Source organism: Herpailurus yagouaroundi, unplaced genomic scaffold (assembly GCF_014898765.1).
Source record: "Herpailurus yagouaroundi ecotype Mexico unplaced genomic scaffold, PumYag 77, whole genome shotgun sequence".
Lineage (NCBI taxonomy): Eukaryota > Metazoa > Chordata > Mammalia > Carnivora > Felidae > Herpailurus > Herpailurus yagouaroundi.
The window spans coordinates 63,843,180-63,871,124 of NW_024412388.1; the positions used below are offsets into that span (position 1 = coordinate 63,843,180).

Consider the following 27,945-nt stretch of genomic DNA (forward strand, 5'->3'; position numbering starts at 1 on the left):
AGCGTCCGACTTCAGCCAGGTCACGATCTCGCGGTCTGTGAGTTCGAGCCCCGCGTCAGGCTCTGGGCTGATGGCTCAGAGCCTGGAGCCTGTTTCCGATTCTGTGTCTCCCTCTCTCTCTGCCCCTCCCCCGTTCATGCTGTGTCTCTCTCTGTCCCAAAAATAAATAAATGTTGAAAAAAAAATTAAAAAAAAAAATAAATGTAGATCCTAGTTTATGCTTTTTCTTTTATAGTGGTGGTTGTATCCTGCATAAGAAGTCTTTACCTACCCCAATGTCTTGACTGTACCCGTGGGATTTTAATTTATGGAGATGACTAAGTGATGACATAGGCTGATGTTATTAAAAGAAGATTTTTATTACTTACGATTTCTGAGAGAAGGGAGCTTGCAACATGGGGTCACATGGGGAAGTACCAGCGTTGGTCAGGAGCCAAAGGAATGAGGGGACAATATCACAAAAGCCTTTATTACTACAGGAGTGAGAAGTTGTTAGGTGGAAATGTCCCCTATTAGGTAGAAAGTAAAAACACAAATGTTGGAGTTTGTGGTTGTAGGGTTTGTAATATGATTTCTGTGCACCCACAAAAACCAGACCATGGGAGAGATATAGGCAACTTTGGCCATTAGTTGGCCCTGTGATTAATGTATGTCAAATCATCAATTATAAAATTTCTAAAAGTTGACAAACTTAAAAAAAAAAAAAACGGTGCCTGGGTGCCTCAGTCATTTAAGCATCTGACTCTTTAGCTCAGGTCATGATCTCATGGTTTGTGAGACTGACCTCTGTGTCTAGCTTTGTGCTCACAGTGTAGAGCCTGCTTGCGATTCTCCCCCTTTCTGCTCCTCTCCCACATGCACACACTTTCTCTCCCTTAAAATAAAGAAACTTAAATAACTTAGAACACCCAAGGTAGTAAAGAAATTCTTCTTTCATATATTCCAGATGTTTTATTGTTTCACTTTTTTGTATTTAGATCTGTAATCCATTTGGAATTGATATTTCTATGTGGTTTGAGGAAGGGGGCCACATTTCCTTTTTTTTTCATACAGATTCATAATCTTGTTGGTATCATTTATAGAAAAGACTATCATTTCCCCATTACTCTATAGTCAGCCTTTGTCATAAGTCAAATGCTTGGGTTAAATCATATGTTTGGGTCTATTTCTAGACTCTGTCCCATTGGTCCTTCTCTCTGTCCTTGTGCTAATGCCACAGTTTTTTTTAATTGCTCTAACTTTATTATAATCTGATATTCATTAGAGTTAATCCTTCTACCTTGTTCTTCAAGGGCAAATTGGTATTTTTGGAAGATATTCTCCTTTGGTAATAGGGATGAAAGTTGTCTTCTGTTTGGTGACTATTACTTATTTTTAATCTTCTGAGCATGAGGTAATTTGTTTTGGGGCTAATAACATTTATTTTGGTATTTCTTCTTAATTGGATCATATGGTCACTGAAGAGTCCAGGTATTGTGCAATAAGCATATAGGTCAGGAGACTACAAAAAGAAACAGTGCTATATCAAGTACATTATATCATAATGTGATATGCGGAAACCCCTTGTCTGTATTGGTAGATTTGTCCATTCAGAAAAAATTCTTCATTTCCCCAGGTTTAGTACCACTGTTTGGTTCTAGGGATAGTATAATTTGATTTATAAAAAGTTCATTTATAAAATTTTGAATGCTAATATTGCTTTACCTTGAAAAACTATAATTAATTTGGACAACTAGAATTACGGAAATTGTTTTACTTGCACAAACAGGAACCAGTGAGGGAAATTTGTCATTCTGTAGCTATCTGGGAGGTTTGGATGAAGCTTTTCAAATATCATCTTGCCACAAATACCCTTTGTGCCTTTTTCAGTTAATCTTAGTCTCTTGGTACCGTTCAGGATTGAACTGTATCTCCTGTCACTACTGTAGGTTAAGCTGGACCCAAAGGGCTGAAGTAGAAATGAAAGTTGGACACAATGAGATGAACTCTCCTCATTGTCAGACTTTCTGGAAACTAGTGCACTAGGCTTATGATGGGTCAGTAATTGTAACTATCGTCTATATTGTCTATGCTGAGTAGGTTCATATATAAAAATGTATGAATATGATCAGTGTAGAATATTCAAGAGGAAAACCCATTCTTGTATTGTGTATTTATGGTGTCCACATTTATCTTAATAGGTTAATGCAGCTGAATCAAAGATAACAAATTTAATATACCTAAAACATACCTTGGAACTTGTGGATCCTTTAAAGGTAACTTTAGCTGTATATTGTACAAAACATGTCTAGCATCAGTTTTTAAAAAAACTTTTTGTCTCCAAATAATTTCAAATTTAGATAAAGTTGCAAGAATAGTATAATAAATTTCCATATTCTCTCCTTACTCACACAACAGACACTACCAATTGTTATACTTATCATTACTCTTACTGAACTATTTGAAAATTATAGTACCTAAATACTAAAGTGTATATCTCTGAGAACAAAGATGTTTTCTTAAATAAACATGGTGTAATTAAAAAAATTAGGATATTTAACATTGATCCAATACTATTATGTGTACAATATGTTCAAAATTTTCTAATTGTTTTAATAATATTTTTAATGGATTTCTAATCTTGATACAGGGTCAACCCCAGGACCATGCATTGTATTTACTGTCATGTTTCTTTATACCTTTTTAAATTAAAAGTTTCTCATCCTTTCTTTGTCATGATATTAACATTCTAAAGAGTGGCAGTTGTTTATAGGATATTCCTCAATTTGTGTGCATGGTTATTTTCTCATGATTAAATTTAGCTTGTACATATTCAGCAGTAATACTCTATGGGAAAAGTTGTACCTTTCTTAGTACATCACATCAGGAGGCACGTGATACCATTTCACATTCTGGTGATATGAATTTTGATCAATTCACTGTGAAGTTATTAATCTATGGAGAGATACTTTGAGACTATATAAATATCCTGTTCACTTGATTTTAATATTTATTTCTAACTCTTACTTGAAGTACCTCTGATGTGATTTTTTATAAATACTATATTTTAAATACTAAAATTTGCAAAACTTGTTTTTAAACATATATTTATTTAAATAATCTCTACACCCAGTGTGGGGCTCAAATGCACAAGCCTCAGTTCAGGAGTCTCATGCTTTACCAGCTGAGCCAGCCAGGTACCCCTGTGCAAAACATTTTTAAAAATTAAGGCGACAAAGAAGAACTGCTTTTTTAAAGAAAAAATAATGGAAAATGTGGAAGAATTTTGTTATAGAGTTCATTCTAATAAATACTATATAATGAAAACAATTTGGCAAAAGGTTTAAAAAATGTTGCCATCTTTCTTAGAATGAAAGAAGTATAATAAATCATCCCCCACAATTGATAGATTTGATAAAACACAAATTTTAAGCTTTGACATGTCAAAGGCAAAGTAAAGGCCAAAGAAAATTAGGAAACAGTCTCTTTAACAAATGGTGCTGGGAGAGCTGGACAGCAACATGCAGAAGAATGAAACTAGACAACTTTCTTACACCATTCACAAAAATAAACTCAAAATGGATAAAGGACCTGAATGTGAGACACTAAACCATCAAAACCCTAGAGGAGAAAGCAGAAAACCTCTCTGACCTCAGCCGCAGCAATTTCTTACTTGACACATCCCCAAAGGCAAGGGAATTAAAAGCAAAAATGAACTATTGGGACCTCATGAAGAAAAAAGCTTCCGCACTGCAAAGGAAACAGTCAACAAAACTAAAAGGCAACCGACAGAATGGGAAAAGATATTTGCAAATGACATATTGGACAAAGGGCTAGTATCCAAAATCTATAAAGAGCTCACCAAACTCCACACCCGAAAAACAAATAATCCAGTGAAGAAATGGGCAGAAGACACGAATAGACACTTCTCTAAAGAAGACATCCAGATGGCCAACAGGCACATGAAAAGATGCTCAACATCACTCCTCATCAGGGAAATACAAATCAAAACCACACTCAGATATCACCTCATGCCAGTCAGAGTGGCTAAAATGAACAAGTCAGGAGACTATAGATGCTAGAGAGGATGTGGAGAAACAGGAACCCTCTTGCACTGTTGGTGGGAATGCAAACTGGTGCAGCCGCTCTGGAAAACAGCGTGGAGGTTCCTCAAAAAATTAAAAATAGATCTACCCTATGACCCAGCAATAGCCCTGCTAGGAATTGACTCAAGGGATACAGGAGTGCTGATGCATAGGGGCACTTGTACCCCAATGTTTATAGCAGCACTTTCAACAATAGCCAAATTATGGAAAGCACCTAAATGTCCATCAACTGATGAATGGATAAAGAAATTGTGGTTTATATACACAATGGAATACTATGTGGCAATGAGAAAGAATGAAATATAGCCTTTTGTAGCAACGTGGATGGAACTGGAGAGTGATATGCTAAGTGAAATAAGCCAGGCAGAGAAAGACAGATACCATATGTGTTCACTCTTATGTGGATCTTGAGAAACTTAACAGAAGACAATGGGGGTGGGGAAGGAGAAAAATAAAGTTAGGGAGGCAAATCATAAGAGACTCTTAAAAGCTGAGAACCAACTGAAGGTTGTTGGGGGGTAGGAGGGAGGGGAGGGTGGGTGATGGGTATTGAGGGGGGCACCTGTTGGGATGAGCACTGGGTGTTGTATGGAAACCAATTTAACAATAAATTTCATATTTAAAAAAATAAAATAAAAACTTTTCATGGTGTAAAAATAGGAAAAATTTATAACAGACAAAATATTACTTTCTGTCATAAAACTCATGTAATTTCATAAGAGAATACTGGAATACCAATAGAAATATGCAAAATGCTCCTAAAATGGAAATCAAAGGAGTTAATAAATAGTACCAAAAATATTCAACCTCAATATTAGTCAAAGAAATACAAATTAAAGTCATTTTTTATATATCAAAAAAACAAAGGTTTATTTTTCCTTTAACGGATACAACTTACTGCTAATGAGAGAATAGTAAAACATACAGCTTCATAGACAGCTGGTAGGAGTACAAATTGTACATACTTCACAAGGAAGTTTTTCAACATCTATCTTTTGATGCTGTTATACTACTAGAGATCTGTACAAAAGAACTCCTAAGAAATATTGACCAAGATTTATGCCCAGTTATGGTCATTGCAGCATTATTTATATTAGTGAGAAATTATAAGTAGCATACAACTCCAGAATTAAGGGAAGAGACTTTTCTAGAGGGTGAAATATGACTTATTAAAAATTTATACTATTAAAAGTTTCTCTTTTTTTAACATTTATTTTTGAGAGAGAGAGACAGAATATGAGCAGGGGAGGGGCAGAGAGAAAGAAAGACCCCAGCACAGACCCTGACGTGGGGCTCGAACTCACAACCTGAGATCATGACCTGAGCTGAAGTTGGCCCTTAACCAACTGAGCCACCCAGGTGCCCCTTATTAAAAGTTTCTAATGCTTGTGATGGAGTATTAAGTAGGGGAGAAAAGGAGTATGCAATGATATAATGATTTTTTATTTGAAGAAGTGACAGGAAATATACCATCATGTTTCGATTATTTATTTGGAAGAATGGTAGAAGTAATTTAAATGTTTTTCTTTATGCTTTTATGAGTTTTGCAGTTTTTTAAAGTATTTAAATATTTTCTATTCATAAGCAAAAGTTATTACTGCCATTGCCTTATAGCAAACTAAAATAGGTAAAAGTCAGGTTAACTGTGTTTTCTTCTTTTTTCTGTTTATTCAAATAGTGACCACTTACAGTTTCCATTAAGCAAAATTAGATCCCTGCTTTTTCCATATAATAATGGAGAATTCTGGGGCGCCTGGGTAGCTCAGTCAGTTAAGTGTCTGACTTCGGCTCAGGTCATGATCTCGCCATTCCCAAGTTCCAGCCTCGCATCTGGCTCTGTACTGACAGCTCAGAGCCTGGAGCCTGTTAACAGATTCTGTGTCTCTCTCTCTGTCTCTCTCTCTCTCTGTCCCTCCCCCACTCACACACACACACACACACACTCTCTCTCTTTCTCTCTCTCTCTCAAAAATAAACATTAAAAAAATTAGAAAGAATGGAGAAATTGCTCTATTTATGAATATGTAAAGCACTTTTTTAGTTTAATGCATATTTAAAACGCAGATTTTAGAATTATATGTAGAGTACTCTAAATGTACAATGATAGTGGGTGCCTGGGTGGCTCAGTCGGTTAAGCGTCTGACTCTTGATTTCTCATCAGGCCAGGATCTCACTATTGGGGAGATCAAGCCCAGTGATGGCATCTAGCTGTACCCTAACAGTGCAGAGCCTGCTTGGGATTCCCTCTATCTTTTTTTGCCCCTCCCCTGCTTGTGCACATGCCCTCCCTCTCAAAATAAACTTAAAAAAAATAAATAAATATACAGTGATAGCTATTTAAGTACCTACCTCTAAAAAGTACTTGAATGCTAACAATTAGTTGACAGATAAGAAAAATTAAAGTCATAATAGTAAAGCAGTAGATCCCCTTTATTAGCCAGGTGTTCTTTATCTGAAAATAAGAAAGATACCATTTATCCTCACCCACATACCTAAATTATCTATTATGGGTACACACATGAGAAGATGAAGCCAGAAAGTCAAGAAAGCCCTTGGTAAACTGTAAAGTTGTAAACAAATATAAAATGATATGTTTGAATAGTGTCATAATTCATTATTTTTAATTATCTTTATTTTATTTTTTAACAGATTGCTCTGAAGAACTGTAACACACCTTTATTAAGAGCTTACTGTGGTTCCTTAGAAGATAAGAGGTCTTTGTCACTCAGCTGTTAATAAAATATCCATGCTAATTACTCCTTTCTTGCTGATCATAACTGATGTTAAAGACTCTAATTGTAGGGGCGCCTGGGTGGCGAAATCAGTTAAGCGTCCGACTTCAGCCAGGTCACGATCTCGTGGTCCGTGAGTTCGAGCCCCGCGTCGGGCTCTGGGCTGATGGCTCAGAGCCTGGAGCCTGTTTCCGATTCTGTGTCTCCCTCTCTCTCTGCCCCTCCCCTGTTCATGCTCTGTCTCTCTCTGTCCCAAAAATAAATAAACGTTGAAAAAAAAATTAAAAAAAAAAAGACTCTAATTGTAATCTATAGAGCAATTACTTGAAATCTGGTTAACAGTACCTTTAAGCTATTCATCAAAGTTCTAATTATACATTACATCTTATAAATACCCATAAATAAGGAAACAGCACGTTGAGTATTTTTGTTAATGGAAGATTGGAATGTTATTAAAAATTGAAATCATACACAATTTTAATAATTTTTTTAGCCATTCTACATGGAAAGACTTGCAAATATGAAAATATATTCTTTTGTAAACCAAAAAGGCCCAATGTAACCAAAAAATAGTAGATATAAATGTTGAATAAGATCTAAATACAGTTTAATTTTAATATTGTTTTTAGCAATGGTGCCTTGATTCTTGACCAAAAAGACTTGTGATAGTAAGAACTGTTATTTTGTTGATTCAGGATTCACATCTTTTGTGAGTCACAAATTGAAGTTAATAATAAAACAGAATTACAAATAAAATACAGAACAGAGTAAAACAAAAGATTAGGAAAATAGATGTTATCAGACTTTTGGTTTGCATGATCACTGCAGTTAATTACTGATTATTGTGAGGTTCTGTTACACTGTCTTACAGTATGTGTTTAGTGCTGCCAGCTGAGGGCATGGACCATGCATTTAATTCTTCTTTGAATCTGTGCACCTGACACATTGATTGATACATGGTATAAGTGTTTATTGAGTCAGTGAACATGAAGCCAGAGTAACAGTTCTTAGTGGACATATTTTATACTCATAGGCATAGTCAATGTAAATAATTTGGGAGAGCTTTTTATTAACAGTTGTAGAATTATTCTTGGTGGCTTCCTGTTATTTTTTTTTTAATGTTTATTTATTTTTGAAGGAGAGAGAGACAGAGTGTGAGTGGGGGAGGGGCAGAGAGAGAGAGAGAGAGAGACAGACAGACAGACAGAATCTGAAGCAGGCTCCAGGCTCCGAGCTGTCAGCACAGAGCCCGACCTGGGGCTCAAACTCACAAACCGCGAGATCATGACCTGAGATGAAGTCGAACGCTCAACCTGTTGAGCCACCCAGGTGCCCCCACTTCCTGTTACTTTAAAAGACTGATCTTGATTAACAAAATATTTTAAAATTGATATAGCCACAGTTCTAACTTACATGTGTGTATGTTTTATTTTCAAAAACATTTTTAACACATTTCAAGAAAATATATTACTTGTTACATTTGAAATTATTTCAAGAAAATATATCATTAACTGTGACTCAGATTATAAATTAAAATAATTGTTTGACTTAACTGCCTTTAATATTCTTTTTTAGGTTTGGAATCATACTTGAAAAGATTAAAACCATAATTAATGATGATGCAAGATACATGAAAGGATGCCTGAACATGAGGACTCAGAAGTGCTATGCAGTGAGATCCAACATAAATGAATTTCTTGACATTGCTAGAAGAACATATACAGAGATTGTAGATGACATAGCAGGTAATTTAGTTACTTCAGCATATTTTTCTGTTTTTTTTAGAAATTAAACCTTTTTAGGACATGCTGTGCTTTTCTGCTGGTGATAACTAGCCATACATATTTTTAATTAAATTTTTGTTACCAAAACAGATAAGGCTAACACATATTATCATTTAAAATACATTAAAATATGATTATGAAGGTAAATATCTTTAAGTGTTATAATATGTCTGTTCTTTTCTTCAAACTTAAATATAGATTTTCTTCAAACTTAGAGTCACCTGAAAATCAGGAGATGTTTGTTTACCTTCATATAACACTGTGTATAAATTACATGAAAAGTGCAGGCTGTCAGTATGAAGTGGTTTCAGAGGAAGAGCTATATTTGTCTAGAAGAGGTGGCATTTGAGCAAGTACAGTAATTCAGTAAGCAAATTTGTGGAGTTTCTTATAAATATAGAAAAATTCTGTTTGGGGTACTAGGACTACATAGTAAACAAAACAAAGTCCTGGTCCTCATGGAGATTATATTATAGTAGTGGAGACAGACAATAAAGAAACACACATACACACATGTTTGTGTATAATAGGTATACATAGAGATACGTATATCAGCCACATAGATCATATAATATCACAAGGGTATAAGATATATGAGAAAAATATAACAAGTTAGAGGAGTCAAGAGAGTGACTGGATATGGAAGCATAGAGGATGGGAATGTTTTAGTAGATAGCATAGCCGAGAAAGGAATTCCATCTACTGGTAGTGGTACAGACCAAATGACAAAAGCTAAGGAAATCTCAAGGGATAAGGAAGGCAATTGGTTAGGATGGAATAGGGCATTCCTTGACAAAACTAAGGTACCAGAATTTAGTTTTCGAAGGCTGGGAGTTTGGATGAAGCGATGGAGACAGGGAGGCCATTTTAAACTATTACAAGTTAAAAAATTAGAGTGATAGCAATGTATATGAGAAGAGAGAAATGCAAAAGGTGAAGGAAGAAATTACAAGTTAATAATTGAGTAGGTATAGCCATGGTAAAGGGAAATGTAGCTATTGGTGCTGATTGAAATTTCTAGCCTGAGAGTGGTTGTATGACTGAGAAGAGCAAGAAATTTGTTGGGAGGAACTATTTTTGAGGAATAAAGATGTTAATTTTCACAAGTAATGTTCAAAGTATTAATGGCCATCAAGTTAAAAATATACGAGCCCAGTATTACCTTGATTCCAAAACCAGACAAAGACCCCTCCACAAAGGAGAATTACAGACTAATCTCCCTGATGAACATGGATGCAAAAGTTCTCAATGAGATATAGCAAACTGAATCTAGCAATACATTAAAAGAATTTTTTACCATGATCAAGTGGGATTTATTCCTGGGCTATAGGGGTGGTTCAGTATCTGCAAATCAATCAACATGATACATCACATTAATGAAAGAAAGGATAAGAACTACATTATCCTCTCACTAGATGCAGAAGAAGCGTTTGAAAAAATACCGCACTCTTTCTTGATGAAAACCCTCAAGAAAGCAGGGATAAAAGGAACATACCTCAAGGTCATAAAGGCCATATACGAAAGACCCACTGCTAATAACATCCTCAATGGAAAAACTGAGAGCTTTTCCCCTAAGGTCAGGAACATGACAGGAATGTCCACTCTCACCATTGTTGTTCAACATAGTGTTGGAAGTCCTAGTGTCAGCAATCCGGCAACACAAAGAAACAAAATGCATCCAAATCAGCAAGGAAGAAGTCAAACTTTCGCTGTTTGCAGGTGACGTCATACTCTATGTGAAAACCCAAAAAATTCCACCCAAAACTGCTAAAATTGATCTATAAATCTAGCAAAGTCACAGGGTATAAAATTAGTGTACAGAAATAGGTTGCATTTATATACACTAATAATGAAGCAGCAGAAAGAGAAATAAAGGAATTGATCCCATTTACAATTGCACTGAAAACCATACAATATGTAGGAATAAACCTAATCAAAGAGATAAAAGCTGAAAACCATAGAAAGCTTATAGAAGAAGTTGAAGAGGACACAAAGAAATGGAAAACATCCTATGCTCATGGGTTGAAGAACAAATATTGTTAAAATGTTGATAGTGTCCAAATCAATCTATACATTCAATGCAATCCCTATCAAAATAACACCAATATTCTTCATAGAACTAGAACAAGTCATTCTAAAATTTGTATGGAACCAGAAAAGGCCCCAAATAGCCAAAGTAATGTTGAAAACCAAACCTGGAGGCATCACAATCCTGGACTTCAAGATGTATTACAATGCTGTAATCATTAAGACAGTACAGTACTGTCATAAAAACAGACACATAGATCAATGGAACAGACTAGAGAACCCAGAAATGTACCCACAAATGTGTGGCCAACTAATCTTCAACAAAGCAGTAGAGTATCGAATGGAAAAAAGAGTCTCTTCAGCAAATAGTGTAGGGAAAACTGGACAGTGACATGCAGAAGAATGAACTTGGACCACTTTCTTAAACCATACACAAAAATAAATTCAAAATGAATGAAAGACCTAAATGTAAGACAAGAAACCATCAAAATCCTAGAGGAGAAAACAAGCAACGACCTCTTTGACCTTGGCTGCAGCAACTTCTTACTACAGAGGTCTCCAGAGGCAAGGGAACAAAAGCAAAAATGAACTTTTGGGACCTCATCAAGATAAAAGTCTTCTGGATAGCAAAGGAAACAATTGACAAAACTAAAAGGTAACCTATGGAATGGGAGAAGATATTTACAAATGACATATCAGATAAAGGGTTGGTATCCAAAATCTGTAAAGAAGTTATAAAACTCCCCACTCAAAAAATAATCCAGTGAAGAAGTGGGCAAAAGACATGAACACACACTTTTCTAAAGAAGAAATCCAGATGGCTAACAGACACATTAAAAGATGCTCAACATCACTCATCATCAGGGAAATACAAATCAAAACCACAATGAGATACCACCTCACTCCTGTTAGCATGGCTAAAATAAACAACTCAGGCAATAACAGATGTTGACAAGGATGTGGACAAAGGGGAACCCTCTTGCACTGCCCATGGGAATGCAAGCTGGTGCAGCCTCTCTGGAAAATAGTATGGAGGTTCCTCAAAAAATTAAAAATAGAGCATGCTATGACCCAGCAATTGCACTACTAGGTATTTACCAAAAGGATACAAAAATGCTGATTTCAAGGGGCACATGCACCCCAATGTTTATACCAGTGCTATCAACAATAGCCAAAGTATGGAAAGAGCCCAAATGTCCATCAACTGATGAATGGATAACGAAGATATGGGGTATGTACAGTGTGTGTGTGTGTGTGTGTGTGTGTGTGTAATATTACTTGGCAATCAAAAAGAATGAAATCTGCCATTTGCAACAATGTGGATGGAGCTAGAATGTATTATGCTAAGCGAAATAAGTTGATCAGAGAAAGATAAATATATGATTTCACTCATATGTAGAATTTAAGAAACAAAAATGAACATAGGGGAAGGAAAGGAAAAATCATATAAAAACAGAAAGGGAGGCCAACCATAAAAGACTTTTAAATATGGAGAATAAACTAAGGGTTGCTGGAGGGAAGTGGGTGGGGGATGAGCTAAATGGGTGATAGACATTAAGGAGGGCATTTGTTGGGATGCGCACTGGGTGTTATATGTAAAGAATGAATCACTGAGTTCTATTCCTGAAGCCATTATAACACTATATGTTAACAAACTTGGATTTAAATTAAAAATACACACACAACACACACACACATACATACACATATGTATGTGTGTGTGTATATATATATAGATGCATACACATAATTCTGTGGTGAGTTTGAAGTTGATAGGAAGATTTTGATTTTTTAGGAATTTTATTTGTCACATCACCCATTTTTTTGAAATATTTTGTTTTGGGGCGCCTGGGTGGCACAGTCGGTTAAGCGTCCGACTTCAGCCAAGTCACGATCTCGCGGTCCGTGAGTTCGAGCCCCGCGTCAGGCTCTGGGCTGATGGCTCAGAGCCTGGAGCCTGCTTCGGATTCTGTGTCTCCCTCTCTCTCTGCCCCTCCCCCGTTCATGCTCTGTCTCTCTCTGTCCCAAAAGTAAATAAACGTTGAAAAAAAAAAAAATATTTTGTTTTGCAAAATATGTTTTGTAGAGAGAATTTCTTACTGTGAAATAATGATTGTTATAATTTATATGATTCTCTTCCTTTTCAAAAAAGTTAATAAATAAAAAAATGAATAAAAAATCTAATATTCTAATACAGAAAGTATAAAATAGTTTTATTTTTTATTTTAATTTTTAGAGGTTTTTACTTCCAAAGTACCTATCAAAATGTCTACCTTTGTACTACCAATTTTTTCTTAAAAGAATGCTTAAATATATGTTAGACATTAAATATCTTTATATATAAGTTTAAGAGTAGTAAGACCTTCATATTTATATATAAAATAATAAGAAAATGTGATTTCTTTAAACAGAAAGAGTAATTATTAAAATTCTTTTTGTTTTTCCTGTTTCTGGTCGCTAGGAATGATTTCGCAGCTCGCAGAAAAATACAGTCTTCCTTTAAGGACAAGTTTTAGCTCTGCTCGAGGATTTTTCATCCAGATGACTACAGATTGTGCAGCCCTTCCCAATAATCAACTTCCTTCAGAGTTTATTAAGGTTCATTTTAGCATTTTGGCTAGTAAATTGTTGTTTCTGATTTTGCAGAATTACATTTTACATATTTTCAGACATTCTTTGAATTTTACATGTCAAGTTTCTGAATGTTCTGTATATTGCTTCTACTCCTGTCAACTCACCTAACAGTTATATATTAATCTAAGAGTGAGGTAGAAATTTTTTATTTATTTGTTTATTTTTGAGAAAGACCAAACAGTGCATTCCACAGTTCTGGAAGCTTGGTATGTATAAAAAAGGAAAATGAAAAAAAGAAAGTCCAAGGATATTTTTGATCAAAGGAATTTGGAAAATATTGTACCGTCTCCTGTTGTAGGTAGTTCTTAGTGCATATTTGCCTATTAAAGGTTTAAAAATCCTGAAGTAAAGAAATCTGCTTAACTTTTTAAAATCCAGTATTGCCAAACCTTTGCACCAGGAAAATTTTTTTTCCTAAATACACATTAACTTCCCCATGATACACCAGTTTGGGAAAGTCTAACCCACTCTAATTTTGCTTTCTCTGCTCCCAGGGGGTAACTTTTGGCAAAAACAAACCATTTAACTTCTAGGGTTTTTAAATACAACACTGTAATACTAAATAATGTGGGATAGCTGAAGTAAAGAATGGGTGGAGACAGTAATGGGGTTAGAGCTTGAGTGAGGTTCAAATGTAGGGCAAGGGCTAAGATGGGTGAGAGATGGAGTGAAAGTTACATCTGTCATGCATGTTGCTTGGTGATAAGATGTACTGTTTAACGTTTCTACATGGCTATTTTAATTTTAAGACCTGTAAAAATAGCTGTGCCAGAATAGACTAGGTTAAAAAATCCTGCTTTAACTTTAAAAGTGATCTTTTCTTTTTTGCAGACATTATTTGAAAGTTTCTTTGTGATGCTTTGTTGCAAAAGTTAAAGTGATTAACCTAAATACCTGTACAGTTTAAAATCTGTAGGTTTTATTTTATAGGAGTGTACACATATCTTGACATTTGTTTTTTCATTTCCTAGCAGATATCTAAAGTGAAAAATTCTTATACCTTTACATCAACAGATTTAATTAAAATGAATGAAAGATGTCAGGAGTCTTTGAGAGAGATCTATCACATGACTTATATGTAAGCACATTTGAAATTTTTGAATATTAAATTGGTTAATTTGAGGCATTATGATAAATTTCATTAGTTGGCTTTTTGTCTGATTGCAGAAAATTATAAAATTATGAATGTTAGCAAAGAAAGATCATTTCCTGGAAGAACATGTAAAACGTTTAAAGTCTGTCACTGTGATTGGGATCACTCAGCCTCATAGAAGATTCAGGCAAATCTAATTGCAATATATATATGTGTGTGTGTGTGTGTGTATATATATATATCAGATTCGTATATATACATATATATACATATAAATGTATATATATATATATATATACATATATATACATATATATGTATGTATATATATATATACATATATATATACATATATATATATATATGTAACTGATACTTCTGTAGTATGCATTGCACCATGATGTAGAATTTGACACATCATGGGCTTATCTTGCGCTTGATTCAGTTTATTCTTTTCCTATGGTATGTAAGCCCTCAACTTCTCATGGCACGCATATATATATCACAATAGTGTCAATCTCTTGCTGTTCGTGAAACAGTAGCAATACAGATAGAAATAATAAATAGATCATTCATGGGGAAGGGAGGCAAAAAAATTGATCACTCATTGTTGGTGACCTGAAATGATAAAGACAAATATTGGACTTTCAAAACAATTTTAGGGCATAGAGCACAGAAATTATGGATATAGTAGCTTTGGGGAGCATATTTCTTCTTGTAAGGGAAAAACTTTTTTTTTTTTTTTAATTTACTTTTTTTTTTTTTAATTTTTTTTTTTCAACGTTTATTTATTTTTGGGACAGAGAGAGACAGAGCATGAACAGGGGAGGGGCAGAGAGAGAGGGAGACACAGAATCGGAAACAGGCTCCAGGCTCTGAGCCGTCAGCCCAGAGCCTGACGCGGGACTCGAACTCACGGACCGCGAGATCGTGACCTGGCTGAAGTCGGACGCTTAACCGACTGCGCCACCCAGGCGCCCCAAACTTTTTTTTTTTAAGTAATCTCTATACCCAACATGAGGCATGAACTCACAACCCTGACACCAAGAGTCACATGTTCTACCAACTGAACCAGTTATGCCCTCCAAGGAAAACCTTGTATATTATATCACAGTATAATAACTTTCCCATATAAAAGCTTAAATAATTATGTTGTTAGGGTGTGTGTATGTTGGCGGGGGTGGCAAGAGAGAAAGAGAGGGGAAAATATGTAACTTTTGTGTTGAATTTCACATTTGCAAGAATACAAAATTATTAGCAGGTGGGATCTGTTGTTGTATAGTGAGGGCTTGTTTGACTATAAAAATAATTTTATTAATAAAAATTCATTTTATTCATATGTAATAACCAATAATTTCAAAAACATAGTGTTAATCCACCAGAAGATGCATTCTTTTTTGAAACATTTTAAAACTGTTTGTTTATTTTTGAGAGAGAACAAGCACAAACAGGAGAGGGACAGAGAGAAGAAAGAATCCCAAGCAGGCACTGACATGGGGCTTGATCACACAAACAGTGGGATCATGACCTGAGCTGAAATCAAGAGTTAAAACTACTCTTGTAGCTGACTCTTGTAGACTGAGCCACCAGGTGCCCACAGAAGATGCATTCTTGCTACTAAGTGCTGTGAACTTAAGGAACTTCAATTTCTTAATTTCTAAAATGAGGCAAAAGAACAGTAGACTTTACCTGTAGTGTACAACTGAATTGTGAATGTTATGTTAGCAATGAATTTATTGTTTTACAATTATATTGTATGTCCCTTTTTAAAAGCATTACCTGACTTACCAAACATATTCTTTCAGGATAGTGTGCAAATTGCTTAGTGAGATTTATGAACATATTCATTGCTTATATAAACTATCTGACACTGTGTCAATGCTGGATATGCTACTGTCATTTGCTCATGCCTGCACTCTTTCTGACTATGGTAGGTTACTTTCTTTGGGATAAATATGTTGCATACTGAAATTTGTATTCCTTTCAAGCAATTTTATATAACAATTATGAATGTTGTACTTTTTTTTTTTTTTTTACCTGAAATGTAGTCTCTTGCCTGTGGTCTTAGACTAAGACTCAAAATAAAGTAAATTTACCCTTGAAATTCATTTTAAAAGTTGGAAAATTGTTTACTGAGAAATTGATAAATGAAAAATAAAATACTACAAGAAACTTGAAGGTTCCCTAAATAGGAAAGATCGAAAAGCTGCCTTCTTGGTAGAAATTACAATGATCCAAACTGATAAAGTGCAAATCTGAAGACTAATTGGAAGGAGTGTGACATGGACGAGGGAAATGAACCTCCAAAGTGAATATTTTCTGAACTAGTTCCGTAGATGTGAGCATCTCAAGATCAGGAGTTATGTCATATATTTTTGTATCCCAAGTCTGTACACAAGCCTTGGATATAAGTGTTAAGTGATTTTCTAATATTAAATGAAGACTTCAAATTAACCCCTTGAAATTTCTTATCCAGCTTACCAGTAGCTACTATAATCCAGTATAGAAATTTGTAGAACTAGTATGTGATAATTAAGGTTGAATAATTGTGGACTTAGTATCATTAATAACTTTGAATTTCTAGTTAAAATCACCAGTAACATTTCTCAAGTACTTATGCCACTTAGTTTTTGATGGGAAATAAGTATCTTACAAAGTTGTTTCATATTTTTATATTTCTCATGGAAATGTTAACTTTTTCAATTGCTTTTTTAATTTTCTCTCTCTCTCTTTCTTTAAGGTATTTATTTATTTTGAGAGAAAAAAAATGTGCATGAATGCACCAGTGCAGTGCAGGGGCAGAGACAGAGAATCCAAGCAGGCTTCATGCTATTAACATGGAGCCTGATGTGGGGCTTGATCCCACAAAATGTAAGATCATAACCTGAGCTGAAATCAAGAGTTGGAGGCTTAACTGACCGAGCCACCCAGGCGCCCTCAATTGGTATTTTATAAGTCAGAGCTTTTCGGTCTGTTAGATCTCCTTTGGAGTCAAAACCTTAACTTAACTATTTTAATAATAGTTTTCTTAACTATTAAGATATTTGATGTTGCCCCATTTTAATTTGAGAGGGATCATCCTGAAACTCAAACCTATAAATAATGACTCTGGGTGTTAAAATGCTTTTGAAATAGTTTAAAAATTATTTTCTAACCAACCTCCTTTTATAATGAATACTTTTGAGTTTATCCATGTGTTTCCTCTAGAGGCACATAGGATTTTAGTGTTTACTTGTCCCCAAACACTTTTTTTTCTCCCTTTACCTTGGAAGGTATTCATGGAGAGACCTCATCACTATTTGTTTCTATAAATTAACAATATATTTTATGTCTGTTTTGACTATTATCTGGGTATTCTTTTTAGGCAAAACGTCTATAAAGGTTCGGACATAAAATTATTTTTATATTTGGTTTTTCTCTATATTCATACCCCACTTGAAAAGCTAAGTACGCCAAATTTGAAATAATGCTGAAGGTGGGAATTAAGTAAATGTGCGATTTTGTAGTACTGGTGATTGTTATTTTAAAAGTGTCATCAATGGCTAGTTGACTCTTTATTCTACACAAATTTGAAAATGTTATGAACTGTTTTAGAGCCCAGGACAATGACAAGGAACTAAACCCTACAGTTCCCTGGAAGTGAATAAAAGTTGTGATGGTGATTAGAATGTGTCTATTATAATCTAGAGGGATTTAGGCAGAGATTAGGGTAAAATAATATCTTAATGTTATTGTCCCAAATTGACCCTAGTAAAGTCCCATGTACAACACCACAGGCCATTAAATATATTAATCTTACAATTCTTTTTTTTGTTTGTTTTTTCAGTTCGGCCAGAATTTACCGATACTTTAGCAATCAAACAGGGCTGGCATCCCATTCTTGAAAAAATATCTGTGGAAAAACCTATTGCCAACAATACCTTTATTACAGAAGGAAGTAATTTTTTGATCATAACTGGACCTAATATGAGTGGGAAATCCACATATTTAAAACAGATTGCTCTTTGTCAGATTATGGCCCAGATTGGTAAGTTATGGCTTTGCTTTATACTTACCAGTTCTGCTCCTCATTTAAAATGCCTTGTGCCTGGTATTTTAGATCCAGGGGCCTAATTAACCCAAGGAAGTTTGGAGGAGGTTTTCTTACTTAAAAGTATATGTGTCTACTATGTAGACTATAACTTTTGCTATTTGGTATTGGTTAAGCTCCATCCAGTTTGGATTGTACTGTACTAAAAATTTTGTTGGATGTAACAAGTTAAAACTACCTTACTGTAACTATTAATATTGTATCAATTATTACTAAACTGAATCATATCATTATTTCTGATTGAAAACCGAGCTTTGTTGTGAAAAAGTGAAATAAGTAGGAAAGCTGCTGCTTTAATGACTCATGTAAGATTTTTACCAAATTATAACACTGGGGAGAGAAACATCTTTTACTTAATTAAGGGCTACCAGTAACTTGGGCGCAGCAGTTGATACATTAACACATGTGTGCACACACATGCATATAAATGGCTGTCATTAGCCCAACATTGTCATGTATTTCTTGGTGTAGAGGCACAACTTAGCTCTGAAAACTAGGTTTCCTTGAGAACTCTATGAATCCGAAATGAGACGATTTGCCCTAATGCAGTGGTTCTCAATCAGGGATGATTTTGCCTCCCCCCAGCCCCCACTCCCACAAATTTGGTGATCTGGATACATTTTTGATTGTCACAGCTGAGAGGAGTGTAGAGTCCAGGGATGTTGCTGAACATCTTACAGTGCGCAAAACAGTCTTCTCCCCACCCTCCTCCCAACCCTTGATAGACCTCAGAAAAATTATCCAGCCCAAGATGTTAGTAGTGTGGTGGTTGATAAACCCTGGCCTAATGTAATGAATTGTAAGGGGAATACAGCAATAATAATATTGGTGATACAGTACTGATTTACCCTTATTACTGGGAAGGAAAATCAGATATGAGTGAATGAAGAGTAAATATTTTATTTGGTTTATGGTTTCATTGGATTGAAAAGGACATCTTAGCTAATCTTGTTCTGATTCATATGTGACATAATAACCTTGCTTGTATTTGTGAGGAGCTCTGTCCTTTTAAAAGAACAGAGTATGCAATCGCTGGGTCTCTCTAATTGTAGAGCGTTCATTATACTGAATTGAAATCTGACTTTCTATAACTTCTACTCATTAGTCCTAATTCTTCTGTGTATCATAGAATAACCTAGTCTCTTTTGATAATAGCCTATCAAATATTAGAAGAAAATCATTCTACTCGTCACTCATTTTAAACCTCTAAGATACCTAGAAGTATATATAGTATCTCACATAATCTGATTGTAAAGGAAATAGTAGAACTTGAAAGGCATGGAGATGAAGAACATAGGCTTTGGAGCTAGACCTAGCTTGTCTAGTTACTAGCTCTGTGATCTTAGGCAAATTACTTAACTTCCTTAGTTTTCCTATCTGTAAGTGAAATTTATAATAGTATCTAATTCTAAGAGTTGTTGTAGTGATTAAGTGAAATAATGGGTATAAAATATGATGGACATAAGGCAAGGGTGTGAAAAAGAAGGAGACTTTCCAGACACAGTAAGAACATGTTCTAAAAACAGTATGGTATGCCCAAGGAAGTACAAGAGGTTTTGTAATTCCTTTGGAGAGCAAAGAGTGGCTGTGAGTAGTAGTAGGATACAAAGCCAAAGACATGGGCAGGAGCCAGATCATGAAGGGCCTTAGGTACTTCACTGAGGAGATTGAACTTTACCCAGAGATCTATAGGGAGCTTTTGAAATTTAAACAAGAGAATGGCCTGATTGGATTTGACTTTGGATAGATCACTCTGACTGATGTATGGTTAGATGAGAGCCAGACCAGAAGCAAAATATCAGCTGGGGTCTTCTGTAATAAATTAGATTTAAAAAAATGTAGAAAGCCTTTTTGGTAAAGGTAAATACAAATACAAATGAACTAAGAGGAGAAAGTACAAATGTATTCTGTATATGCTGTATTCTCCACTTGGGGCTTTCACATTTATTTTCCTACTTGATCCTTCCGGAAATCCTATGAGTAAGCTGTATTTAAGAGATCTATTTTCTCAGGTGTGATCATATAATCACTATTGTTATTGTTACTTTTATTTTTAGTAGTATTATCCTGACTTATGCTTTCTTTTCCTGCTGGTCATTTTTCCTTAGAGAATAATCCTATTCTTTATCCTTATCTTGGCTTTAAGTCCTCAAACAATCAGGGTTTTGTTTCTTCACTCCCATTATTTCACCATTTTGTTCTATATGCTTGCTACTTTTCCCATTGTATATTTTCATCCTCTTATGATTTTGGAATGCCTTTTATGTCTCATTCTGTACAGAGATAGGTGCATTAATCAGATTGATTTGCTTTCAAAGGGTGAATATTTTAGATTAGTTAGTGTGATAACTTCTCAGGCAGAAATAGTCTCATGGATGAAAACTCATGGATGAAAACTTTTAAAAAATTAAATGTTTTGCTTTCATTCTAATTCTGGGTATTTCTATACAATTCTAATAACAGATATTTCCTTATACATCTTTCTGTAACAGTTATATCAATTTAGGCTTCATAAGCATTTCCTTCAAATTTTCATATTTTGAATGTTTTTCATCTAACTATATTAAAATTTTTATGAGGCTTATATTTCTTTTTTTTAAAGTCAATGTATTTTTTAAGTTTATTTACTTTGAGAGCAAGAGAGTGGGACAGAGAGTGAGGAAGAGAGAGAGAATCCGAAATAGGCTCTATACTGTCAGCAAAGAGCCCAACACAGGGCTCAAACTCAAGAATGGTGAGATCATTATCGTAGGCAAAATCAAGAGTCAGAGGCTTAACTGAGCCACCCAGGTGCTCAAGTTTATAATATTTCTAATGTACTTGAATTTATGCTATATTATTTAACTTCCAAATAACTATGTGCAATAGTAAGGGCAAGTATTTCCATTTATATATGAGAAAGATGAGACTGGGAGAGTCTAATTGGTGCCCAAAGATACATGATAAGTGACAGAGCTGGGACCATGTCATCTAACTCTACATCCAGTGATCTTTCTACTATGTAATCCTTAGACCAGCTAATAAGTAATGAGTTGGTGAAAAGTGAAAAATATTAGTACTTATATTTTAAAACATTTCAATTGACTTTGACCTTCTATTTTATAGGATCATATGTTCCAGCAGAATATTCTTCCTTTAGAATTGCTGAACAGATTTTTACAAGAATCAGTACTGATGACGATATTGAAACAAATTCATCAACATTCATGAAGGAAATGAAAGAGGTACCTAAACTAAACTTTTCTTATGTTAAACTCATGTTAAATTCTTCCACTAATGACCAATTTTTATGTAAGAAACTATCCTTATACTGAAACATGCAGATGTGCTTATACTCCTCTACAAGAGACAGAGGGCAGTCAAAGACAGCAGCTTCCTACTTTCTGTCTTATGTGGAAATGGAAGAGGTTTTACTGAAAAATACACTTCTAGAGAAAAAGCTAGTATTATTGAACAAAAAACATGCTTTCATGTTTTTACATGGAATATATAAAAGACTTTTCAGAAAACAATGACCTATTCAAGACCATTTTGCATAGTATCTATCATTCCTGTTAGGCTTGATTTTAAAATAAAAGATGATTGGATGCTTTTAAAAATCACCATCGTGTATGCCCCTTTAGAATTTTCACTTTCTGTAAAAATCCATGTGTCCTCACCTTTTTCTGATCTGAGCCAGATGTCAAATAGGCTTGAAGGGCTAAAGGAATTCAGTATAGTTTTTGGGCTATCTTAAGTAGGTAGAAATTAATGGACCACTGTAGAGTTAGATAACTTTTTGTAGATAGGGGGAGAATGGTTATTATTTATGACACTGTGTATGACTTTTACATAATTATTTAGTATGTATTGAGTATCTGTGGGAGAATATAGCAATATACTAGGTGCTTGAGGTGTATTTTTAAATGGTCCTAGCTCTCAAGAAGCTTAGCCTTAATAGAAAGGTAAAATGGCCATGAAATTTACTTTTGTGTCAGGACATAATGTGGATGGAATTCTATTTTTTGAGAAAGAGATTAATACTCTTCAGTTGAGAAGTAGCATTTCTGTCAAAGTTAGTCCTTGTTGAGCATGTATTTAAATTGGTTTAAATAGGAATCAATGGGCTTGGATACTTTCTCTTTAATTTTTCTCTCTTTACTCTCTAGAGAGATGTTAAAATAAACTTGAGAAATAGTTTTGAGTATGTTATGACAATTGATTAGTCATTTGTGGAGAAGAAAATGACCATCTTTGTGCTTTATTTAGATATTTAATTCATTGCTTAGTTTTACTTCACTGTATCTAAAACATCAATATTTTAGATAATGGTTATTTATCTCTGTTGTCTCATGCACATATGCATGTCTGTTTATGTATATATCAGTTATTCTATTGAAATTATTAGTCATGAGATTTTTAGAAGAAAAGCAATGTGTTAGTTTCTGCCTAGCAGGATATCTTTATAAAAATATGTTTTGGATATTATTAGAGACTGGATTTTTCTCATTTTTTTAAATGGTAGTGACAGCTGTTTGGTTACAATGAATAACATTAAAATTATATTTTCCAGATAGCATACATTCTACATAATGCTAATAACAAATCACTCATATTAATTGATGAGCTTGGCAGAGGTACTAATACAGAAGAAGGTATTGGCATTTGTTATGCTGTTTGTGAATATCTGCTGAGTTTAAAGGTATTCTCTATCTCTTTTAAGTGTATTAATTCTTAGTCCTTTTTTGATGTATCCTTTATATATTTATCATGAATGGATTTTACAGACACCTATAGAAAGCTCTTTAAACAATTTTAGGTGGTAAAAGCATACCATAGCATTTATATTTTTATTATTTCATTTCTGATGGAAGCAGAACAGCTAGTATGATAATCATGGTGTAGAAAGGAGGAAATCAAGAAATACAAATAATATTAAAACTAGTCACTTGGCTATAATCAAATTAAATAGCAAAACATGAAAGCATTTCAATAATTGTCTCTGTGTGTAGTAACATTGACTAGGATGTCATAACATGAAGTGAAAAACTAGGCATCTGAGGTCATTTTATGGTAAATTTATTTTACTTACCCAACTTAAATTTCATTCCTTTAAAGAAAACAAGTTTTTAAAAATCCAGTATGTAAAACAGACTATGATTTTTGCTCAGTTATTAAGCTAATATGTAAAATATCACAATATATATGGATATGAAAAAACTTAAAAATACTTTTCCATATTTAAAGTTCCTTGAAATATCCCTAAAATGATGCTCTTTACCTTAAATGAGATTACATAATGATTTATTATGTAGAATGAGAAAAATCTTATTTTATACTTGAAGGGTATATGATAAATCAGAAGTAATATTAATAGAGAACAGTAGTGTTTGTAAAACTGAATCTGTGTTGGTCGATCAGAATTTCTCATATAAATAAGATATATGCATTACTTGTTAGGATTAAAAGCTAGTTAGTATCTGTGATGGTTAATTTTATACGTCAACCTGACTGGGCTACAGAGTACAGGACATTTGGTCAAACAGTATTTTGGGTGTATCTGTGAGGGTTTCTGGATGAGATTTGTATTTAAACTGGTAGACTGAGTAAAGCAGATTGCCCTCCCTAGTGTGGGTGGCTCCATCTAATCAGTTTTGAGTGGGGTCCAGTTGAAGACCTGAATAGAACAAAAAGGCTGACTTTTCTGGGAGTGAGAGGGTTAATTCCTGCCTGACTACCTTTAATCCAGAGTCATTTTTTCCTGACTCTGGAGTAGAATTGAAACATCAGCTCATTTTGGATCTTGAGTCTGCCAGCATTTGGCTCAAGTTGGCAGAAGTTTGGTTCTGAGGCCTTTAGATTCAGACTAGAACTACACAGTCACCTCTCCTGGGTCTCCAACTTGCTGATTGCAGACCTGGGGAGTTATCAGTGTCCATAATCATATGAGCCAATTCCTAATAGTAAATCAATCAGTCTCTCTCCTTCTTCCTCCCTCCCTCTACACAACCCCCCACCCCCACCCCCCACACACACCCTATTAATTTTGTTTTTCTGGAGAACCCTGACTTACAGATTTTTTTTAATGTGAAATTTATTGTCAAATTGGTTTCCATACAACACCCAGTGCTCATCCCAACAGGTGCCCTCCTCAATGCCCATCACCCACCCGCCCCTCCCTCTCACCCCCATCAACCCTCAGATTGTTCTCAGTTTTTAAGAGTCTCTTATAGTTTGGCTCCCTCCCTCTCTAACTTTTTTTTTTCCTTCCCCTCCCCCATGGTCTTCTGTTAAGTTTCTCAGGGTCCACATAAGAGTGAAAACATATGGTATCTGTCTTTCTCTGTATGACTTATTTCACTTAGCATAACACTCTCAAGTTCCATCCACATTGCTACAAATGTCCAGATTCTATTCTTTCTCACTGCCAAGTAGTATTCCATTGTGTATATAAACCACATCTTCTTTATCCATTTGTCAGTTGATGGACATTTAGGTGCTTTCCATAATTTGGCTATTGTTGAAAGTACTGCTATAAACATTGGGGTACAAGTGCCCCTATGCATCATGCCTCTACTCCTGTATCCCTTGGGTAAATTCCTAGCAGTGCTATTTCTGGGTCATAGGGTAGATCTGTTTTTAATTTTTTGAGGAATCTCCACACTGTTTTCCAGAGCGGCTGCATCAGTTTGCATTCCCACCAGGAGTGCAAGAGGGTTCCCGTTTCTCCACATCCTCACCGGCATCTATAGTCTCCTGATTTGTTCATTTTAGCCACTCTGACTGGCGTGAGGTGGTATCTGAGTGTGGTTTTGATTCAGATTTTGATATTGAAGTGGTTCTAGAGGAATTTTAAGGACGGATTTTCTGAATTGGTTCTGGAGTTTCTGGATTTGACTCTCTGATCTGATTAGATTTATTTTATTTATTTTACTCAAAGACTTTTGTTTTATTATATACATGGGCTGGGACTGATGGGAAGGGGTAGATGTAGTGGGCAACCATGGTCCAGATTAGTATTGGATGCCCATACCGATGGCCATGGATATGCTAAAGGTGCCACCACTCTGCATGATGGTTTTCCTGATGCTGCTCATCAGCAACCAATTTCACATTCCAATCCTGAGACAGGAAGAAATATTGAAGAGCACCCTGGCTGCCATGCCCACTGCATAGCCTGTCACAAAGCCCATCTTCATGTGGTTGAAGCAGCTTGCCTGGAACTGTGTATAGGCCCCAGAGCCACAAGGATCCTCTTAGTGTTCAGGTCCCTGCACTGTGGTGCCCCCACCTCACTTCTAATCTGATTAGATTTAAAGATACTAAGGACTCTATTTCTAGTAGTAGAGAGCACTAGTCATCCATAGTGTAAGGGTGGCCTCAGCAGAGGAGGATTTTAATAATCAAGTGGAAAGGATGACCCATTCTGTGGATACCAATTGGCCTCTTTCCCCACTTACCCCTGCCATCATCCAATGAACTCATGAACAAAGTGGCCATGGTGGCATGGATGGAGACTATACATGGACTCAGTAACAGATTTCCACTCACCATGGCTGACCTGGCTACAACTGTTGCTAAGTGCCCAATCTGCCTGCAGCAGAGACCAACAGTGAGCCTCCAATGGCACCATTCCCTGAGGTGATCAGCCAGCTGCCTAGTGACAAGTTGATTACATTGGACTGCTTCCATCATGAATGGAACAGCAATTTATTCTTACTAATGACTAGACACTTACTCTAAATATAGATTTTCCTTTCCTGCACATATTGTTTGTGCTGAAACTATTACCCATGAACTTAATGCTTTATCCACCATTGTGGTATTTCACACAGAATTGTTTCTGATCAAGGAATTCACTTCATATCAAAGTGCAGCAATGGCCTTTTGCTCATGGAATTCACTGGTTTCATCATGTTCCCTACAATCCTGAGCAACTGGCTTGATAGAATGGTGGAATGGCCTTTTGAAGACTAAGTTACAGCACTTTCTAGGTGGCAATATCTTGCATGACTGGGCAGGGTTTTCTAGAAACTTGTATATGCTCTGAATCAGCACCCATTATATGGTGCTGTTTTTCCTAGAACCAGGATTCATGGGTCTAGGAATTAAGAAATGGAAATGGGAGTAGCACCACTCAACTATTACCCCTGGTGACCTCCTTGCAAAATGTTTGCCTCCTGTCCTCTGGACCTTATGCACTACTGGCCTAGAGAGCTTATTTCCAAAGGGAGAAATGGTTCCACAAACACACAACAATGATTTCATTCCACTGAAAGTTAAGACTGCCACCAAGCCACTCTGGGCTCTTCATGCCTCTGAATCAATAGGCAAAGAAGGGAGGTACTGCACAGGCTGTAGTGACTGATCCTGACTTCCAGTGGGAAATTGGATTACCAATCCATAATGGAGGTAAGAAAGAATAATTCTGGAATACAGGAGATCCCTAAGGGGTCTTGGTATTAGCATTCCTTGTGATTAATGTCAATTGAAAACTACAGCAACGCAATCCTGGCATGACTTCTAATGGCCCAGATCCTTTAGGAGTGAAGGTTTAGGCCATTCCATCAGGTAAAGAACCATGACCAGCTGAGGTGCTTGCTGAAGGCAAAGGGAATACGAAATTCATAGTGGAAGAAGGTAGTTACCAACTATGAGCATGTGACCAGTTACAGATGAGGACTGTAATTGTCATGAATAATGAGTATTTCTTCCTTATTTTGTTATGAATTTGTATGTATTTGTTTTCTTTCCTCTCTTATTCCCTTATCATGTGACATAAGATGTACTGAACTTATATCATGTTTATATTATGTTTATTATTACTTTTATGTCAATAGTATTTAAGTTACAAGATATCAAGAAGAGTAAATGTCACTCAAGGACTTTATGTCCCCTTAGGGGAAGGGATTGGTACATTCTCTTGTATGCAGGATAGTTGAAACATGTTAGGTGGAGTTATGACCTTCTTGTTGTCTTTATTTGGAGATTAGGTATGGTTTTAAGAGATGGTGTATAGGTACCAATTTGACAAGAGCTGGCCTTGTGTTAGTTAATTTTATATGTCAAATTGACTAGACCACAGAGTGCCCAGTTTGGTCAAACATCATTCTGGGTGTATCTGTTCTGAAGGTGTTTCTGGATAAGATTAACATGAGAATTGGTAGACTGAGGAAAACAGATTGCTCTCCCTAATGTGGGTGGGCCTAATCCAATCAGTTGAAGATTTGAGCAGAACCAAAAGGCTGACCCTCTTGGGAGTAAGAGGTAACTCCTTCTGCCTGACTGCCTTCAATCTGGAACACTAGTTCTTTCCTGCCATCATATTTGAACTGAAACATCAGCACTTTTTAGGTTTTGAGCCTGCTGGCATTCAGACAGGAACTACACCATCAACTCTCCTGGATCTCTAGTTGGCTGACGGTAGATCTGAGAATTTGTCAGCCTCCATAATCACATGAGCCAGTTCTTTATAATAAATCTTTTTATATGTGTATATATAATCTACAAATTATATGTA

At 35.4% G+C, this 27,945-nt stretch overlaps 1 protein-coding gene across 2 annotated transcripts in view; it reads left to right on the forward strand.

The window, feature by feature from the left end:
- MSH4 (mutS homolog 4) overlaps positions 1-27,945 on the forward strand; it is a 90,779-nt gene that overhangs the window by 51,573 nt on the left and 11,261 nt on the right. Inside the window, exons 9-17 of one of the 2 annotated variants that reach the window (XM_040470669.1) lie at positions 2,181-2,255; positions 6,735-6,799; positions 8,393-8,562; positions 13,091-13,227; positions 14,238-14,341; positions 16,162-16,286; positions 18,183-18,383; positions 21,552-21,670; positions 22,999-23,127. In XM_040470669.1, coding sequence (XP_040326603.1) covers positions 2,181-2,255; positions 6,735-6,799; positions 8,393-8,562; positions 13,091-13,227; positions 14,238-14,341; positions 16,162-16,286; positions 18,183-18,383; positions 21,552-21,670; positions 22,999-23,127 — 1,125 coding nt within the window. The remainder of the gene's footprint in view (positions 1-2,180; positions 2,256-6,734; positions 6,800-8,392; positions 8,563-13,090; positions 13,228-14,237; positions 14,342-16,161; positions 16,287-18,182; positions 18,384-21,551; positions 21,671-22,998; positions 23,128-27,945) is intronic. The other variant, XM_040470668.1, reaches the window with a different exon arrangement.